This window comes from Musa acuminata, chromosome BXJ3-11, assembly GCF_036884655.1.
Source record: "Musa acuminata AAA Group cultivar baxijiao chromosome BXJ3-11, Cavendish_Baxijiao_AAA, whole genome shotgun sequence".
Classification (NCBI taxonomy): domain Eukaryota; kingdom Viridiplantae; phylum Streptophyta; class Magnoliopsida; order Zingiberales; family Musaceae; genus Musa; species Musa acuminata.
The window spans coordinates 3035733-3056105 of record NC_088359.1 but is presented as its reverse complement, the minus strand read 5'-3'; the positions used below and the strand labels follow the sequence as shown (position 1 = coordinate 3056105).

The following is a 20373-nucleotide window of genomic DNA, read 5'->3' as shown; positions in this document are numbered from 1 at the left end:
TTGGGAATTCATGAAGTTTTGATCCACTCAAGAAGTTTTGATCCGAATTCATGAAACAAGTTCAATAGGATAAAATTGTTCCACATCCGAGAAGATTTTGATTATTTATTTATTATTCAAATAAAAATTATGTTGAAAGTATACTCGACAATATCCTTTCAACTTTTAAGCCAGTAAAAAAAATCTCAAGAAAAGTTAAAATATTGAGCATTAAAGAGATCATACTTCAGCACTCAACCACTATCCCTTATAAAAATCAAATTTATCAATATAAAAATATTATTTTATATATTATATTGATGTGATACATTTGGTTAGCACGTCATCGTTTTTGACTAATTGTTCTACTTGATGACTGACTATGAATAATTATTATATCTAAAATCGAACCAATTAGTCAAACTAATTTCTCTTCATATTAATATAAGACATAGTATATATAGTTCACAAACATGCTTCGGAGATTAAAAGTATTTGTAATTACAGTGATAATCCTCTCACAAGTGTGGAATCAGATTCCACTTAAATTTCTCGAACCCCATTCTTGTAAATTGATGTGATCCTATGACCCATCGCATCGGGTGATTTCAGATGGAAAAGGTACGGTTGGGCACCTAATAATAAAGGCCCAAAACGGTTGGGCACCTAATAATAGAAGATAAAAATAATTATTGAAGAAGTTTTATTGAGGTAGCTTTAGCTTCGCTACATGTCCCTCTCTTATTTAGAAAGATTTTCCTTGACAAAACAAAGAATTTTCTTATATATAACAAAATTCAACTTCAACGAAAAAGAAAAATAAAAAAAAAGGATAACCTATCTTTTGTTCTCATCCTGTGATTAATATGAATCATCGAAATCGAATTTCGTTCGGTTTGACGTTAAATTATAATGATAATTTTGATTTTAAACTAATCAAATTTGATAAAAAAAAATAAAAAATAAATCACATATAAAACATATGATACAGTGGTTAAAAATAAATCAATTTAACGATCCCTTTGTTTCCCTAGTTAAAACTATGTTCGATTCGAATCATCAAAATCGAATTTTAACGATTCATCGGTTTTAAATTGTAATGATGATTTCGATTTTAAACTTATCAAATTTGATATAAAATTTAAATCATATATAAAACTTATGATATGATGATGGTTAAAAATAAATTAGTTTAACGATTCCTCTGTTTCCCTAGTCAAAACTAGGTTCGATTGGAATCATCAAAATCGAACTTCGTTCGGTTTAAGGATTCATCAGTTTTAAATTGCAGTGATGATTTCGATTTTAAATTGATCAAATTTGATAAAAAAAATAAAAATAAATCACATATAAAACTTATGATACGATGGTTAAATTGTTGAGTTTAAATTTAGATAACTTGGGTTTGTTTAATTAAAAAATTATAATTTTATTTTATTTATATATCATTTTTAATCGTTATTGATATACATCTATATTTTTTTTAAATTTAAAAAATAAAATAATAAATTTTTATATTTTAAATTAATTTTAATTTAAAAATAACAAAAAAATTGAAATCAAAATATATAGTTCTAGAATCGAAACCAAAATCATCCGAATTAAAACCTCATTTATAGTTCTAGAAAAACCGAAATCAATGATAAACCATAGATAGGATTGTTTTTACTTCAAACAAAAGAAAAACAGAGGTGATTTTGAGTTTGAATGTACTGTTCTTCTAAATCTTGGCCGAGTATAGCAGATGAAATGATTTATTTTAGGTTCTCTTTGGATGTAAGAAGAGCTCACCACAATGTACCCCCGAGTTCTTACAGCAAAAGTTACTCCTGATGATGCTCGTTTACCAACAACAGATGTGGCTTCCGTAGCATTTGCTATCAGATGACAGCAGCTCTACGACTTTTGATGGAAGAGGAGCACTAAAGCTCAACAGCGCAGAGAAAACAACGTCACAGCTGCCTCTTTCCACCCTCTTCCATGCTTGCGTAGCAGTGAAGCACCTACCGCCTCATTTTGCTCGCCGGGAAGGAAGACAGTAGGCCGTACACGACTCTTCATCATGACTTCAGGTGCCTCGCTGCACATATGCAGTGTCTTTCCTCATAAATCTCTGCACCCCAATAGGCATACATTTCATGTCGATCGCAACTGGTTTTGAGGTCATTTAAGATCGATTACATTACCCAAAGAACTCCCCGTGCAAATTACGTAAGATACAAACCACAGCACACACCACCAAACCAAACACATTCTCACGAACAGGTGGTAGGTGTTCCAGTCCCCACCCGCCCCTCGTCTCTACTTAGGCCCCAAAACAACCAAAGAGCTTCTTGGGAGTGAACCCCGTGACGCGATATTTAGCGGCCATCTCTTCTGCCTTGAGGAATTCTTCCCCACGCTTAGCCTCGACCATGGCTTTCTTCTCCTCCGCTGCCTTATGTAGCATGGCGATCTTGTTCTTCATCTTCTCTGCGTACTCTGCCTTCTTCATCTCCAATGCTTCCTGCACGAACAACATGGAAGGTATAGGTATAATTACAAGTATAGTTCAACTTGGTACACTGTGAACTGAAGTAGGATGACTGTATCTGAGCTACAGCCATTTCCATCTTACGGTTGAATTCCATCATTCGAGATCTCTGACCTTATGATTACAGCAGCTTGATAGAACTCATAAATCTAATCTTGTCAGATCAGCTAATTCCAAGTTGTTGTTGAAGTAAGCTTGCTTTCTTTGAGAAGCTATGGGATGCTTATAGTTCCTCACCTCTTTCATTTTCAGCTCAGCTTCCAAAGCAGCCTTCTTTGAGTTTTCCCATGCAGTAATAGATGCCATCTTCTTAGCAGCCCTGTCCCATATTGGCAGGAAAACATGATAAATTAGACAGATAAAAATTGTACATCCATGATGATCATAATTTACCAAAGTATCATGTCCAAGAGGATGATTAGAATCTCCATGATTCGATTTTAGCTGGATCGATCTAACCCAGTGTTGATGTCTCCACAGCAACAACAATGATAACATGTGGAGTCAACAAGTCTATACCCAATCGAAACTAACTTACTTGTTCTGTGCTTTGGTCTTCTCGTTCTCCTCCCATGCTTTGATCATGGACTCCCTCTTCTCTGTCTCAACCCTTGCAAGCACAGCATCTGAATTGGCAGCATCAAACATGATCTTCCTCTGCCTTCACACAAAGTGGTGCATCGTAGAACATTGTAAATTCTAGCAAATGTTTCTCCAAACACTTACCTCTGTCAATCGAACCACCTGATGTTTTCTTGGTAGCGGCAGCCTCAGTTGCTGGTGATGAAGAGGTTATGCATAAGTTCTTAACGATGATGAAGAAATTATAAGCTCGACAGCTACGGAGAGCACATATGATACCAATCATCCAATTCGTATGTATGCAGAGATGCATCTGGAGGTGCTTTGTGATCTTTTCGTGTAATATTGATGAATCGTGGAACCTAATTATAAGGAATTCATGAAGAATGCAGTAGAAAGGTTAAAAGAACCAACTTTTTGCTCTGTTCATCTACTCTTTTATGCTAGCACATCAATTGCAAATGCTTTCGATCTAGAAAGTAAGCAAATTGCTATCTATCTATAAGTTAAACAAAGAAAAATCGAAATAATTATCTGCTATAATCCAAATCGTTCCCAAGAGAAGAGAAGAGAAGATTACAGAGGGGGGGAGAGAGAGAGAGAGAGAGAGAGGAAGGGAAGAAGAAGAGCTCACTGTCCACGGTGGCAAGAGCCTTGGAATCATCCGGCTTCTCCACCTCTTCAGGCGGTGGAACCGCTGACTTGTCCTTCGCCAGGTCCTTCACTGTCTCCGCCGGAGGAGGATGTGCAGCAGTCCCGGCAACGCCTTCAACCTCCATCTTGGTCGACTCCTCTTCCCCCATCGATCTTCTCCCACCAAAGCAAGAAGCAATCGATCGTACTAGAACTCCACCGAGTCTTGTAGTCACCGGCGAGAAGTAGGTCCAGCATATAAAGCCGAGGAAGAACGAGGGAAAGAAGCGTCACGTAGAGAACCAGGAGGTGGTATCATGCGCGGGCCTTTGCGTGTGCGACGCGCGTGAGGGCACGACGACGCAAAGCATGTCGGGGCCACGATTCACGACGCGAGTGGATGATGTGTAGCGCATCGAGAAGCCTACCGCTCCCTTCCCCCTTTGGATGTGCACCACGTCATCCACTCCGGTCGTCCCTTCTCACGAGCTTAACCTAGTATCGATGTATGTTTATGAATTATATATATATATATATATATATATATATATATATATATATATATCATAAACATAAAAATAATTAAAGCAGAGACTGACGAAAATTTAGATTACTTGTATTTTAATTGGTAAAAATCTTAGCTGTTGATAATATAAATATTGAACTTACTAAAATCAAATCCCATGGCTCGTGAATTCATTGTATAGTTTTGGAGCATTCTTTTGTTGTAGTAGATCATAAGAGTGGCATACACTGGCATTATATGTGTACATTTGGCAATCCCCAGAAAACACAAAGCACAGGTTTGGCATGTCATCATCATGACAGCAATTGCTGTGGTGGTGGCCAAATCTTCTCCCAAGCTGTTCGAGGAGTCTTTTGGCCAGTCTCCCGTGCATCCCTCTCATAGAGGAACCTTGGGGAAGGCTTAAAAGGTGGCCATACTTCTCTCATCCTGTTTTCCCCCCACCCCCACCTGTTACTCCTGGGTTGATTTCTTGGCTTGGAAGGTGGGCATGTTACAGACATCAAATGGACGAGCTTGTCTCCACCACACACCATCCCATCACTCCTGTAGGTTATCCAGGGTGATCTGACAGTGGCAGATGGTGGCAACATCTATCCTTTTGACGAGCAAAAAGGTCGAGGGGGGATGGTGAATTAAATTGTCCATGAATCAATGGATAGGAAATGATTGATGTGGAAATCTTTCAGCAATATCCTGTGTATGTGTGAACTTTCTTTTGAGAAGATGCTCTCTAGAACAGATAAAATCCTAGTGTTTTTATCTAAAAATAAAGATAGGAATTTTATTGCTTCCATGGGATTAACCTTCAAGTTGACCAAAAATTTTTAGTTATATTTTCATTGCTTTCTTTAAAACAATCAAAGATAAAGATATATATATATATATATATATATATGTATATATAAAATTATTAATCGTCAACCTATTAGGACTAAGATTTCTAACAAAAATAAATATAGTAATTCCTAATTTGAAAGGACTCCTAACATAATTAGGATAAACTCAAAAACTCTTACCAGGAAAAACTAAATAAAAAAATAAAGATTAATATTAAATCCTTAAAATTAATGACTCCTAAAATTAAGAAATCATAATATTTCCTGTCTTTTCATCAAAACAATTTTGTCCTTAAGGTTGAGCAACAACAAATTTTGAAAATTTCTTCGATACTTTGTAAGACTCTCAAGTGACATCTTCAATTGGTAATTTAGCGCATCACAACATGTCGATCAATTAAGTAAGGTCTCTACTTAGTGACTATATGAACAATAGATAACATCTCCTTCTCATAAACAGATAAACTTAGATGGGATGAGAAAAATGCCTTAATAGTATAAGCGATCGTACAACATTTTTCCATTAGTATAGCTTCAATACCCACTCTAAAAGTATCAGATTGAATCACAAATAACTTATAAAATTTAGTATAGTGAGAACTAGTGTAGTAATTATTGCATACTTAAGAGAAATAGATGTTTGAATACCTTCTTCTGTCCACTTAAATACATCTTTCTTTAAAAGTGATATGAAAGAAGCATTGATTTTGTCATAGTTATTTAATAGTAGTAAGAAGAAATCCATGATCAACTCTTATAATAAGCTTCACTTCGGAATACTTATTATCATAAGTTAAAATTTTCTCATCAACAATCTTCATCTTGAACTTATCATAACGTTCAATGCGATAGGCCAATCGTACAATAACCTTGCTCTCCATAAAATTGTTGATGCTACTATTATCAATCAAGATAGTAATAGACTAATATTTTAAAAACCCTTTAACTTTCATAGTTTGAAAATTAAAGTAGCCAGCAAATGCATGAATAGTATGTGTAATAGGTTAAACAATCTCATCATTATCAATACCTTCATGATTAGAGTCTATTGCCTGAATCTCTGGTTTCTTCTCAATTGGTTCAATTATCAAAAGTTTTCCTTGCTTGCATCGATGCTCTTTACTCTACTTTTCATTACAATGCTAGCACAAATCTTTTATTGATTATTCTTTAAGTTTCACTTCAATCGGTTTCTAGTATTAGGATTCTGATTACAAGTTATAGTAGTTGACTTACTAGTCACTTGTTTATTAACACTCATGGTTCGACGATTTTTCATATTAATTTTTTCTTCATGCAAAAGAAATTATAGCGAGGTTGACGAGCCTTAATTATACAATGAATGTCTAAATTAATATCTTCAATAAATGTTCTCACTAATTATCTTTTAGACCAATCTGATTTGATAGTCATTCAAATCAATTTTGATACTCTAATACAGTATATTAGAAGTTTGGTGAATCTTGACAAACTGCCCATCAATATTCTCAAATGGTCTAAAACAAATATGCACCTTATATTAAAATAAACCTTATATCTATTTCTTAAATTTATAAATAAAATAATCTCTATTAAGTTCTTTCCTAAGTTCGAGACCAGAATAAAAATAATATTTCTATTGGGTCACTAATCTACTATACGAACTTGGTATCACCTTCCAATCCACTCCTATAATATATTTTGATAATGTTAGTGTCACCTATATATGCGCCAACTCATTATTCACACATGAAACACATTACCATCGACTTTCACTTTATTAAAGATTAAGTTGTAGATATCAACTACATGTTTTGCACGTTCATACTTCTTATCAACTAATATGCTCTCTCATAAAGGTTCTTGCTCATGAGACATCTCAGTTGCATTGATCCAAGATTGAAATATTTGATGGAAGCTCAATCTTATGGGGACATGATAGAAGATCATGATAGAGGTAAATATAGAATAATAACTTTGCATTTTTTATATACTCTAATCCTTAATCAATCTATGATTTGAGGATCAATCACAAATTTGAATGCATGATTTGATTCTTTGATTCGAGTGAATGATTGAAAGAAATGTATCCCTAAAAATATGCATAAGGACACATTATTACTCTAATAAGTGAAATCAATCCTTTTTAAATATGTTTTTTTAATTTTTTTTATATATTTATTAGTTATCATAGGTATTCAATTTTTATATACTTACACTTAATTATATTATCATATCTAAGCTATTTGGCACCCTTGGAAATCACGACCTAATGCATAAATCTAATAAGTTGACCGAGGTAAATGATCTTGTCTTTGCAAGCAAATAGATTGTACCCATGACTTGAATTCTAATTATCAAGATATGAAAGCAAGAACCTCACCATGTCATGTTTGCACAATTAGGAACTTCGCATAGAACATTAGATTCCATAACTCTATTGCATATATCTTTAGCAAACGCAAGCACCCATCGTCGGCAGAATTCTTTGAATTGAGTTCGATTAGAAGAACCTTTTATGGGCCTTACCGGGAATCAACGATGAGGAACCATTCCATCTCTTGGGCCCAATTCCAAAGAAGGCAGTGGGCTTATGTTGAAACAAGACTCAGTTAGGCCCATAAGCACACATCATTCTTTTAATCCAAGTGTACTACTCACTTAATCCGGATTTGGACATCCTTAAATCGAGTAGTAGGCACTGAAGCTGGATTTGAATAGGTCTCATCGATTAGCATCATAACCATTGTGAAATGTCAATGATAGTGGATCTTCTTTTGTTTTTGTTTTTTGGGATATTCATGTTTATGCGACTAAACGAAAATTGGGTACCATTTATTAGATTTGAATTTTGATAGTTGATCTTCATAAAATTTATAGGGTAACTTCTCTAGAAAACGATCAATTTTCATGTATTTCTAAAGAGCATCCCATTTTTATTATTCTCGTAAAGTATCATTTATTTTTTTAAAAATAATATTACTTTAACAAGAGAGGTCTCATGATGGTTAAGACGATAAAGACGATAGAAGGAGATCCCTCCGCCTATGTCAATGCGACCATGGTTGCCTCTCATAACTGTGTGAAGGCAATGGTCAACATGACAGAGGTAAGAGATAATTTAATATTATTTTTTTGAAAAATAAGACGTGTTCTATTAGAATAAAGCAAAAATGATACAAAAAAAAAAGTGAAAACTTGATATTCTTTTTTTGAGAATTTATTAGAGCTTATAAGTGCTTCTTTACCTTATCGCCATTCTAATCCTAAGTGGACGTAATTTATCTTTATTTCCATAAAGGCAATTGCCAAAGCATGCAGCTTTCTACAATCCAAATTACTTGCATCATACACTCGGAATCAACGTCAGAATTGTGCACCTGACTATGATCATCAAACTTAGAGAACTTTGTCAGCTTTCTCATTTATGTTATCCGTTTTAGTTCATCACGTTGAATCTGGCAAATTTTGTCATCCAATTGTCTTATTATCATATTGTGTCATTTCCATCGATAATATTTCACAGCTTAATAATATTTCTCTTTCTAAAAGGCATGCAGTTAACTGACTGCAGGCGAAGAAGGAAGCGAACATACGACGAGAATCCACACAGCTACAGCAACCGCATTCATCGACGAGGGCAGAGGCTCTCGTGGCGTGAACGGCCGGCGACGGAGCGCACGCAGCGCCTGCGATGAGCCGATGAGGCTTTAAAGGCAAGTAAAGAAGACGACCACCCCACCCACTCCCCCACCTGCACCTGTCGCGTGCAGGTCCCCCTTCCCGCCCTCGTTCCCTCCACATGCTCGCATGCTGCTACCAGCTAAACCTGGTTGTTCCAATCCTTCCAGCCATCATCTGCTCCCTCTCTCTCTCTAAGCTCCATCCAAAGTTCATTTACAACCACCATTCGTAGCTTCCTCACATCTTCTGGTATCAAAGCTTGCTTGAGTTCGAAGAATACTGATCTACCAAAAGAGTGAGGAGTGCTTTGACATGGTTTTGCTGTTACTGAACTCAAAGGATTCAGAGTTTCCCACCATCAACAGCCCTTTCCAGCTTCTCCATCTTCCTTTATCTCTCTTCAACCTTAAGCTCTATCATATAGAGGAACCTCCACTGATTTCACTTTATGGGGAAATCAGTGGGTGTAAAAAAGGGGATGGGGACACAGTTTCAGGAAAGTTATGAGGGTGTAAATTGCATGCAACCATGCAAAAGTACTCTCTCATCATTGTAATAACTTCACCAAGATTTGTTTCGCCAGCTAAAAGATTCCAGCGGCCAACTGCTCTGACAGTTCAGCCCTAACAGTCCTCTCTCTCTCTCTCTCTGTCTATCTATCTGACAAGCCAAGTTGATCAAGAACTGCAAAGAGTAATGAGTTTTGTGTACCATCTGCTTATTTTACTCCATTATAATACTAAATTATTCTGGAAAAGAGAATGAAACAGTTTCATAAAGAAAAGAATAAGAGGATGTTGTAGATCCATAATTCTTCATTATTAGCTTGATTAAAGAAGTCAAACTGCTTCGATCATCCATCAACAGAAGAACCAGTCTCATTGTCATGTCTTACTTTGCACCTATGATGCCTTCACATATGCATCAAAAAATTAAAATAAATGAGTGAGAATTAAAAGTGTTCAAATGGGTGAAACTTCCCAGAGATTGCTATATGGCTTCTCTGCTAGCTTTGACTTAAGGGGACATAATTAGGAACTTGAGACAAAATATTGGTTAATTTATATTTACTTTTTGAATGCTCTGTTTTATGCTTAATATATTAACATATGGCAAAAGCACAAAGATGAGTAAGGACCCCAACTAAATTTAAAAGTAATTATAAAGAGAAAACGTAAATAGATTGGAGTTGGACATCCAAAGTTATGCGATTGTTGGATGGTAGATATGTAGTACAGAAGATAAAGTGGCGAGACAAAGGCAAAAGTAAAAGGAAGAGCTTAAGCTTAAAGGAAACATGCAACATGGGAAAACATGGCCCCATGGAATCACCATAAAAAGACAACTATATCTTATGGGGATATTAATTTTTGACATGTGAACAAATTACATGCCAAATTTTGTTTAGTGAAAGCTGGGCATATAAAAATGGGAAATTTGTGAGAGATTAGGATGAGTGATACAAAAAATAATAGGTGTGTAGAACCTTACGATATTTGTACTGAAGCATGAAGAAGTTTAAGAGATTTAGGATAATCCAATTAATTGTACATTTAACGAAATTTTGAGAACAAAAAAAATTGTTATATGATTAGAGGAAAAGTTTTTTTTAGCAACATATATATAAATAATGGATATACTAAAAAAAAAATAGTTCTCAAAGCGAATAAAAGAAATGACAAATACAAGACAATTATATGTAGTAATAGGATGACATCTATCAACTATGAAGATCTTTACCAACTAAATAAATTAATTGACATGATGACAATTATTAAGATACTTGACAATATATAAAGAAGAAAGTCTAACTAACTTGCTAGACATATTCTAGAAGTATTTCATGGTTTTTTTTTTTTTGTTAGTGGTGTTGCCAATGAGATCTAATCAAAACTAATTCTAAGTATATGAAATCAAAATTTTGGAATAAGAAAACTACAGCCAAGTATATGAAATGCAAATTTAGGAATATAAAAAAGAAGAATGCAATAATTTAGATAAATAAGAAGTTTGTAAGAGCAAAACTTTGGATATTATGAATACATTATTCGGCATAAAAATGGAATAACGAAAGAATATAAAGATATTATAAAACATGGAATTCAAAAGTTTCTGATAGATTTGTCAGGTTAATAAAAAAACTAAAACGTGTAGTTGACAGAGAAAAAAGAAAGGACAGAATAGAAAACATTCAATGAGATGGCTTAATTTGGTTTTTAATGTAAGAAGTGGTCCATCAATATATAAAATGATTACATAAAAAAGAATGAAATAATTTGTCTTGTTATTTTGATGAGTGATTACATAAAAAGTGTCCATACAACACCAGCAGCTGAGCTGAGCTGAGCGTTGTGATGACTAGTCATTGGATACTACTATGAAGCCTTAAAGTTTTGGACATAATTGTTCCTCTTTGAAGCGACATCATAGCATAGTGTCTATTTAAATGGAAATAACATCATAGTCATGAGATCAGAAAGTTCTACGATTTATTTACATAAAAATAGCATTTTTCTTAAGATCGAAGACAAGAGTCACAGATTGCACAAATATTCATCTCGATTAGTACAAGTCGTTAAGTGAAAATAGAATAGAAATGAGCAAGCAATAGGGGTTGCGTACGAAGAGCCTAAAAGATAAAACAGCAAATATGGCATAGAAGAAAAGTATACAGAGATAAAAGGCCCATCAGAGATGCGCACATGTGTAACTTTAGAGGACCGATGACAGCAAAGAGTGTAAAGCCCAAAAGCCAATTGTTGGATGGATCAAAGCCAACACATGTGGGGTTCATAAATGCTGAAGGACCATGCCGTATTACAAGTAGAAAAAGCTAAGTGGAGCCAATGACTGATTCCCAAACCCCGAGGTTGGCACAGTGCAGGAGGCCATGGGAGGAAGTGCTGATCCCCTCGGTCTCATTGTAATGGCCGTGATCAGAATGAATTAGGTGGGCATTGGACGCCGCATCAGAAAAGATGGGAGTCTATAGCTACAGACATATTTGTTTGAAGAGTATAAAGGAATCATAACATTTCGGTGGGTGGTCGCCTTCACAGGGGGAATGTAGCGACGTATTAGCTGATAAACATCATCTACCTCTTAATGGATAGCTCAACAAGATCTACTCTTTTGAAGTGGCACAGCTCATCTGTAAACAAGCTCACCATCAAATTATGATGGCAATAGATGAATTAGGGAGAGAGCGAGGGGTGGGATTCTCCAGATTGTGAACACCCCTTTGTCACATTTAAATAAGTTACTAATATGTATTATACATCATACATCTCAAAAAAAGAAAACATATTATGTCAATCATAAAAATATGATGTACCAATCCTATAAGGATACTCGTCTACGTCAATACCCTTCATGCAACATTCTCTTATCTCAACTCGGAAATGGAGCAACTCACCGTGTCATACGATTTAGCTCATAGTGTAAAAGGATAACAAATTAACTAGTCTTGCAACAAGCATTACTCTCTTGGAGTCATTTTTCTACCTGACATGATAACTATCAAGAGCTACATCCTCGTTTTTCACACTAGAGACTACTCTCATTATCATGAGTCAAACACCATTTTTTGTCATATTGTATGCATCATTCTCATTGTTAAGCATTATTCCTTTATATAGCGCTACTACTCCATTAAACCATCTTGTTATTGTGTGTACAAATAATACTCTCAATTATTATAAATGACACAAGAATAATGCTATATGATAATAATATGGCACACTAATTTATTGACTTCAACCATAATTTTAACTTTTCCTGCTCTCACTATTTGGACTCAGAGACTCTATAAACCACAACCTTTAAAAATATCCTCGTTGACTTAGAACATTCAAATAGAATCATTCAAGAATTTCTAACATCTTTTTTTGTTTTACATGAACCAATATGAATGGATGATACACATCTACGATCAAGTAAAAGAACTGATGTGAATGGTTGATAACGATGATAAAAAAAAAAAACTTATTAAGTAGTTCCCCCTTAGATATGAATATTAAGAAGCTCACTGTAGCATCCAAAGACGCTACCAAACCATCAAAATAAAGAAAGCGTCAAAGAAGATGTGTTGTATGAAAAGATACACAGAATGGAAGGATATGATCATCACCTGTCACCAGCTTTGCAGGGAGGAGACGGAAGAACAGGATCCCATGTAATCTAATCCTTCCGGTTGCCAAAACAGGACCAACCCCACAGTGGAGAAAAGCCATCACGTGGGCACAATTGTCAAGCCATAGCCACAACAGGGATTGCCACCACCACACACCAAATCCCATGTCTGCCTCCTTGCTGTGAGTCTCAAGCAATCCACCAGCAGACGCTTATAACATACCACCCCACACCCTCACATCATTCTCTATTGCGTGTATTTTATTGCACATAAGCTTCCCATTTTTCAACCTTGCTTTGTGTTTAAACCCCTCTGCTCCAACACTTGACTTGCTGAAATATAGAAAGACCAAAACACTCAGTGCCTGGATCTGCCTGCTTGTTTTTTTTCCCAGCTCTCCCCCTAGCCATCATAATATTCCTCTTTCCACAGGTTGTTTGTGAGTTCAGTGTCTGAACTCCACCGCACTTGCATTACTTCCTCTTCCTCCCTGTCAGGAGGCTCCTCCATGTGTGGGGGGCTTCTGCGCAGGTAGAAGCACTGATTCCTGAAGGCCAAGCGGAGGAGATCATGAGGAATTGAGAGGGAGATCGAAGATGTTCAAGGCAGCACGATGGAGGAGCGAGAAGAACAAGATCAAGGCTGTGTTCAAGTTGCAGTTCCAAGCGACACAGGTCAGTTCGGTCAACGCATCAAATCTTACCAGTGCCGAACGAGCTAGTTTTGAACCCCCTTCGTGATTCGTGTAAGCCAAGTAATCTACTGGAAAATTTGTGGGCTTGATCTCGTTGATTCCTTCAGGTACCGCTGTCGGCATCGGAGGCGGCGACGGTAAGCTTGGTCCCTCTCGACGTCGGAAAACCGACTGTGAGATCAGAGAGGGTTGCGGTGGTTGGTGGAACCTGCAAATGGTCGAACCCAGTTTATGAAACAGTGAAGCTAACGCGTGATCCCAAGAGCGGAAAGATCAACGACAAGTTATACCAATTTCTTGTTTCCACCACCGTATGAGAGATGAATGCGTCTTCTTTGCTTTGACATGTTCTTCGTCGAGTGCTCTGCTTCCAAATTATGTCTCATCACTGGAGGTTTTGCAGGGATCCACCAGAGCTGGACTCCTGGGAGAAGCCATTGTTAACCTGGCAGATTATGTTGAAGTGTTCAGAGCTTCATCTGTTTCGTTCCATCTCAAGACAGAAGCCATCTTGCATGTGAGCATTTCCTCCTGAATGGACAAGCATTAATTAATAGAATTCATGAGTGCTCTGCTAGATCTGGGTTGCTACAAAAACAGATCTGGTCAGCAAAAATCTATCTCCAGCAATTGTCTCCTCCAAAAAGAAATCACAATCCCAAACAAGTAGAGATGAGCTTGAAAAGAATTGAGACACTTATAATAACACCTTGTTACCAAGTTTCATTCCCTAATTAATGGGCTCTTAACTGAAATGACAGGTTACCATACAGAGAATGCTGGATGACGTTGCAGGAAGGTAATAGTACTCAGCATGGATTATTGTATGGAAAAAGGTTTCAGTACAAGCTTCTAGTGAGATGTTCAATAATTGATTTATGCTTTTCAGGGAAGTTGAAGAAAATGGAGATGCAATCATGAGGCAACAAGGAAGAACATTACAGAGCCAGTTAACCAAAAGCGACAATGAGGAAGGAGTCAAAGCTCTAAATGGCAGGAATGATGCTAACTTGGTGAAAGTAAGTGCAAATCTCTTACAAAAGAGTACAGTTTTAAGAAACTTCACTATGGTAGTATTTCAACTATGATGCACAGAAAATCACCAACTAAAAGTGCTTCACAAAAACACATGATAAGGCAGATATGATGTACATGAAACAAAGAGAGTATTTAACTTATGACACTTTTATTTACCATATGCATTTTGTCGAATCTTGGTGCCTGTCGATTCATCAGTCAGTACTGGAATTGTGTTTGGGGAAACAAGTCATTGTCCACTACATGCTATACATTTCTTCTCTAGAAAACCGAAAACTTTAAACAAGTGCAACAGTCTAATGTGAATATGATTGTCAGATGTCTTTGAATTCAAAATAGCAATCTTTCAGGAATCGAACCTAGGGGATGTATGACTAGGAAATCTGGAAAATATATAATGTGCTCATCATCATGCTTTCAAATCCCCAAGATACATATGAAATTCTTGTATCTTATTTTTAACAGGATGTGTCATATATTAGCAGAGAGGCAAGGGTAAAATTTCCATCGAGCAGAAACCTTCCCACTTACGATGACTGTAATGGCAAACTCGAAAAATCTCACAGTTTTGATGCTATATCAGCGGCTAGTTCTGATAGTAGCTCAGAAATATATACACCAAAAGAGAACAGCATCAAGAATGGCAACAACCAAAAAGACTCCACCAGCTTACTATCGCCTCTTGCGGACATTGGTATGCAACCAAAGTTGATGACCAGCTCAGGTGATTGGTCTGAAACTTTAGCTCCTGATAGAAGCACGGATGGATCAACAAACAGCTCAGGCGAGTCTGGGTTAACAGAAAGACTGCAATGTTCAGATGAGACTCTTGAGAAACTAAAAAACGAAGTTGTCATTTTAATGAGGAAGGTGGAGGTATCAGAACTGGAGTTGCAGACTTTGCGAAAGCAAATCACCAAGGAAAATAAGCGAGGACAAGATCTTTTAAAGGAAATAAGCAGCCTGAAGGAGGAAAGAAGTGCTTTACGAAGAGAATGTGAAGAACTTAAGCTTTCACAAAAGAGAACAGATTTTGATGAAACACTTTCAACTGAATCACAGCTTGTTAGAGAAGATCCTTTGTCCAAGCTAGAAGAAATCAAACAAGAGTTATACCATGAGAAAAATCTGAATTCAAGTCTTCGCTTGCAGTTACAAAAAACACAGGAAGCTAACTCTGAACTGTTACTTGCCGTCAGAGATCTTGATGACCTGTTGGAGCAGAAAAACAGGGAGACACTCTGCCATAAATGCAGAAAAAATGATGTCGAAGCAGAAAATGATGAGGATATTCAAGGTTCAAAATTTAGAAATCAACTCCCACAATTGCATCAATCTGAATGTAAACAAGTGTTGCTGGAAACAACTTCAGAAAATGATAAGGAGCAACATGCATTGTTAGTCAATGGGCATAATAACATGAGGACTGAATATTCACTGGAGGAGAAGATCGCTGACCTTAACAGTGAAATAGAATTGTACAACAAGGACCGTGAAGAACTTGAAATGCAAATGGAACAGCTTGCTTTGGACTATGAAATTCTGAAGCAAGAAAACCATGATGTCTCTCATAAGCTGGAGCAAACGCAACTGCGAGAGCAACTCAGGATGCAGTACGAGTGTTCAGCACATTTATCGGTTATCAGTGACCTTGAAACCCATGTTCAATGCTTAGAGAAAGAACTTCAAACTCAGGTTGAATCATTTGAATCAGATGCAGACACACTAATGCAAGCTAAAGTTGAACAAGAGAAAAAGGCCATACAAGCAGAGCAAGCACTGAGGAAAACACAGTGGAACAATGCTAACACTGCTGAACGACTTCATGAGGAACTTAATAAGCTTTCTTCACAAGTTTCATCTGTATTTTATGACAACGAGAAAATAGTGAAGCAAGCTTTAAAAGAAGCTAGTGAATTGCGTTCACAAAGAAGCCATCTGGAGAAAATGTTGGAGGAAACCAAGGAAAACCTAGTATCACTGCGAGGGCAATACCGTATGAATCTTCAACAGCTATTAAACCTTGTAAATTTTAAATCTAAAGAAGCAGATAGGCTGCACTTGGAACTCAAAAACAAGAAAGAGGAGCTTGAAGATTATAAGAAGTCTGGGGAAGCAAGGCTCAAAGAATCCTGGGAGAAAATGCAATTACTGAAAAATGAGATTGAAAATCTCAAAATGGAGAATTATCTCATCTCAGGACAGAAAGAGAAATTGGCAGCAGAGATGGAAAATTTGGAGTCAACAAATACAGGAAATCAGTTAACGCTACAAGTTAAAAACTCAGAAAATGAAATTCTCAAGAACGAGATAGCACTATTGAAGCAGAAAGTAGAAAATACATTGGAGGAATTAAGCGACCTGAGGAACATGAAAGATGAAAAAGAGACCATGATCACAATGCTAAACTCCAAGGTAGAAACCCTTGGAGTGCAGTACAATGACCTGAAGCAATCACTGTCTGAAGGTGAATTAGAAAAAGAGAAACTGAGGAGACTGGTTTCCAACTTGACGGGTGGTCTCTTAAAGGAGGAGGATATGATAATCAGTTCAGAGGAAGAACTTGGGAACAGCTACACCAATGTAAGTATCACCAAACATGAAAAGATGACATGGTCTAGCACCTCATGCTCCTCCATAAAGTTAGAAATAAACCCACCACAATAAATGAACATTCATGTTTATGCCTGCACATGCACAGATACATAAAAAAGTTAAAACACAACCATTGAAATGGAAACATGCTGAGTAGTGCTTTAAAAAATATTGCTATATTGGTATGTTATTTGTAATTAATAAAATGAAAAAAATTTGACAGGAAGAAACAGTAATGATACATTCATCATTACAGAACCAGAAGAACCAGAGAAATGAGGTCAAAGTTATGGAAATATCAGTTAGTTGATTCAAACAAAAATCTCTTTGTGAATGAGGAGATCTTAAGGCATTTTGGCATTCATAAATTTTGCATATAGTTAACACGAATGTTGAGAATTCTTCTTTTTACTTTTGTGAAACTGCTTCAGCATAACTTGATGTAATGAAAATGTTTTTTTTAACAAGTAAATTAAGACAGAGCTACATATTGTCTGAATGAAATTTGAGCATGTTTGTACCATTGACCAATAGTGTGGGCACCATAATAGAGGCATAAAAATGTTATTTGTTTTTTCTTAAAGATAATTACTTAAGTAATCATCTAATGCAGGAAGGCAAACCTTGCCAAAAAAGCAACAAGTTTGCTGGCACAAATGAATTCGAAGGTGATGTTGCTTGTCTACAACAGCAAAGGGTGGGAAACAAAGCACAAAAAAATGATATAAACAACAAAGATCAAGAATTAGCCACAAGGTAACTGTTCATGAATTACCAGCATTTGTTATAGTGTTTCTCCTTCTGCATAGAACTTCTAGTAACTATCACGTTTATTTTATGGCAAATGATCTTCTGATGACTTTAATCCCTTTTGCAGGCACTCTGGAACTAACTCAGAAGAAAATCAACACATTGTTTCCTATATATGTGATCAGTATACATTTGCTAAAATGTTGAGTGAGATGGCTCTTCTGAAAAGACAGAATGAATCAATGGAAGCTGAGCTGAAAGAAATGCAAGAAAGATATTCTGAGATAAGCCTGAAATTTGCAGAAGTAGAAGGTGAAAGACAGCAACTTGTGATGACAATCCGGACTCTTAAAAATGCTTTGAAGAATTAGTGTTTCTTTAATGTTAAACAAAAAAGAGTCGTCTGTCTAGGCAAGCAACTGGATGCACCAGAGATCCAGGGCTTGCAAGCCCCGAAGCGATGCCAGATGTCAAATAGTGTGTACATTGATAAGATATTCTTTTCCGGTGAGTGCAACTTATTTCCTTCCTCGAAAAAAATTTCCAGTCACACTGGTTTGGGTGCACAAAGTCTCAAAGTTATATAATTTTTTTTCATGAAATTCTAAATTGCTGATTTCTAGTCAACAAGAAGTGTTATTCTTGATTTGAACATTCTTATGTTGATTATGAAGATCTTGAGGTATCTAGAATGTACATATCTTTCTAAACTTAAGCCAACAAGTAGCTATGCTACACGGAAACGCTGACCGAATTTGATCTTGCCTACCACAGAACAACAAAATTTTGCAACACTAAGGAAATGAACTCCTCGAAAATGCAGATTCTTAATATTTCCTGATTGTTCCAGTGTTTTGACAGATTTATTATTGGTCAAAGTTCCTAACTACTAGATTGCATGAATCAATGCACACAAATCATTGTGAGACTTTCCTATCAAATGTTAAAAGTTCCTTATTTCTCGCATCTGATAGCAACACAACCAAATTCTTCAAAATGCTAATGAAACCCCCTACTGCAAATCAATAACAACAAATGGTCCATGTAGTTACTAGTTAACTCTTGGACACAGTTGATGTTCAACTGGAATATGATAAGCAATCTGTGCTAAATGTTTGCTGCAAAAAATAAAAATAAAAAGGTGAGATACAAATGTTCCAAAGTCTCTTCGGCTTTCAATACAAACTGCAACTGCTGAACAGTTCCCCTCAACTGTAAATTATCATTAGTTAGAATTGCATTTAAGTCCACAGAGAGATATAGCAGGATAGAAAAAACACCTTTATCCCACAGTCAGTAGTGTCACAAAAAAAAAAAAAGATCAGATTCAAAACTACACTGCTGTCAAGCCAAAAGAATCGACAGTATAAAAAAGACATCATTTAGCAAAATCATTAGAATCTTCAAAGACTAGCTAAATATTCATATCTACATCTTTTTCTTGAGGCCACCAGAGCTATTACAGTTTGTTAATACCAGTTTGCCTTTCTGCCATTTTCATTTCCTGTGGAATTAGTAAGAATGTGAAAGAAAGTTCTTCATATCATTGTAAAATAAAAGAAAAATGTTGAATGAGCTAACATATTAACAATAAATATGATTTTTTCTGCTCTCAACAATAGGGTATATTTTCCAATGATGCCTTAACAAACATTTTATGCTTCCACTTGACCATGTTGTGCTTCCACTTGGTAACTATCACAATTAGAGGGCCTTGAATTTGAAGTTGAAGGTTGCGATAGTTGATTGTCAACTTAGCATATGAACATGAATGGTGTTAATGGTTGGAAATCCTCCCCAGTAAATAATAACAATAATTTAGGATCTTAAAGTCATTCCAGATGGAGGAGGATTTAATTCTTAACAATAAAAGCTTGGAGTTGAACTAGAATATTATTAGAGAATGTAGTCCCCACTGCACTTTAAGCTTCTAGATACCATATTTATTTTTCTTAGTCAGCCTTAGATGTATTTTCATGATCCGAAATTCTTGTAAGTAAAACCTGTGTTCATTTGATGAGCTTTCTGACAGATACTTCCTCCACCAGAATATAACAGAACTTCTTTAACCTTGATAAATGACTTGCAATGGATTCTCACCATAAAATGGTAAATTATTTCCTTTACTTGATAAACTGAAAACTTATTTCTGATCCTTCAGAGATACCTATTTCATTTCATGGTTGCTCCCTATATAATTGGAATGTACATCAACTCTCAGAATTATCAGATTTTAACTTGTATGTTAAATTCATGAACAAAATCTTGGTCCAGTGCCATTATCAGTCAGCGGCCGAAGAGAATGATGTTGGTATTGGGTTAATTAGTAACAGAGCTGCAATTGCAGCTTAATTGTAGCCAGCGTTTAACTTCAATCAGCTTAACACAGATCCGTTGCTGAGCAAAGCT

At 36.1% G+C, this 20373-nt stretch overlaps 2 protein-coding genes across 2 annotated transcripts; one reads left to right on the top strand and one right to left on the bottom strand.

Moving 5' to 3' along the window:
- Positions 1-2093: 2093 nt before the first annotated feature.
- LOC103970356 (remorin) lies at positions 2094-4032 on the bottom strand. Its single transcript, XM_009384106.3, has 5 exons — positions 3729-4032; positions 3239-3289; positions 3051-3138; positions 2750-2831; positions 2094-2485 (listed from the first exon to the last, which is right to left on the bottom strand). The coding sequence occupies exons 1-5, from the start codon at positions 3895-3897 to the stop codon at positions 2285-2287; spliced, it is 591 nt and encodes a 196-aa protein (XP_009382381.2). The 5' UTR covers positions 3898-4032; the 3' UTR covers positions 2094-2284.
- Positions 4033-12753: 8721 nt separating this feature from the next.
- On the top strand, positions 12754-18510 carry LOC103970355 (uncharacterized). Its single transcript, XM_009384105.3, has 8 exons — positions 12754-13561; positions 13689-13892; positions 13985-14098; positions 14343-14380; positions 14471-14600; positions 15085-17202; positions 17828-17970; positions 18092-18510. The coding sequence occupies exons 1-8, from the start codon at positions 13484-13486 to the stop codon at positions 18333-18335; spliced, it is 3069 nt and encodes a 1022-aa protein (XP_009382380.2). The 5' UTR covers positions 12754-13483; the 3' UTR covers positions 18336-18510.
- Positions 18511-20373: the final 1863 nt, after the last annotated feature.

Excerpts from the sequence above, each read along its gene's own strand:
- LOC103970356 (XM_009384106.3), bottom strand. The coding sequence starts at position 3,897 with ATGGGGGAAGAGGAGTCGACCAAGATGGAGGTTGAAGGCGTTGCCGGG. Across the intron at positions 3,290-3,728 it reads GGCTCTTGCCACCGTGGACA|CAACTGAGGCTGCCGCTACC; the intron begins GTGAGCTCTTCT and ends CTTCATCACCAG. Across the intron at positions 3,139-3,238 it reads AGGTGGTTCGATTGACAGAG|ATGCTGTGCTTGCAAGGGTT; the intron begins GTAAGTGTTTGG and ends CTGCCAATTCAG.
- LOC103970355 (XM_009384105.3), top strand. The coding sequence starts at position 13,484 with ATGTTCAAGGCAGCACGATGGAGGAGCGAGAAGAACAAGATCAAGGCT. Across the intron at positions 13,562-13,688 it reads TGCAGTTCCAAGCGACACAG|GTACCGCTGTCGGCATCGGA; the intron begins GTCAGTTCGGTC and ends TGATTCCTTCAG. Across the intron at positions 17,203-17,827 it reads TTGGGAACAGCTACACCAAT|GAAGGCAAACCTTGCCAAAA; the intron begins GTAAGTATCACC and ends CATCTAATGCAG.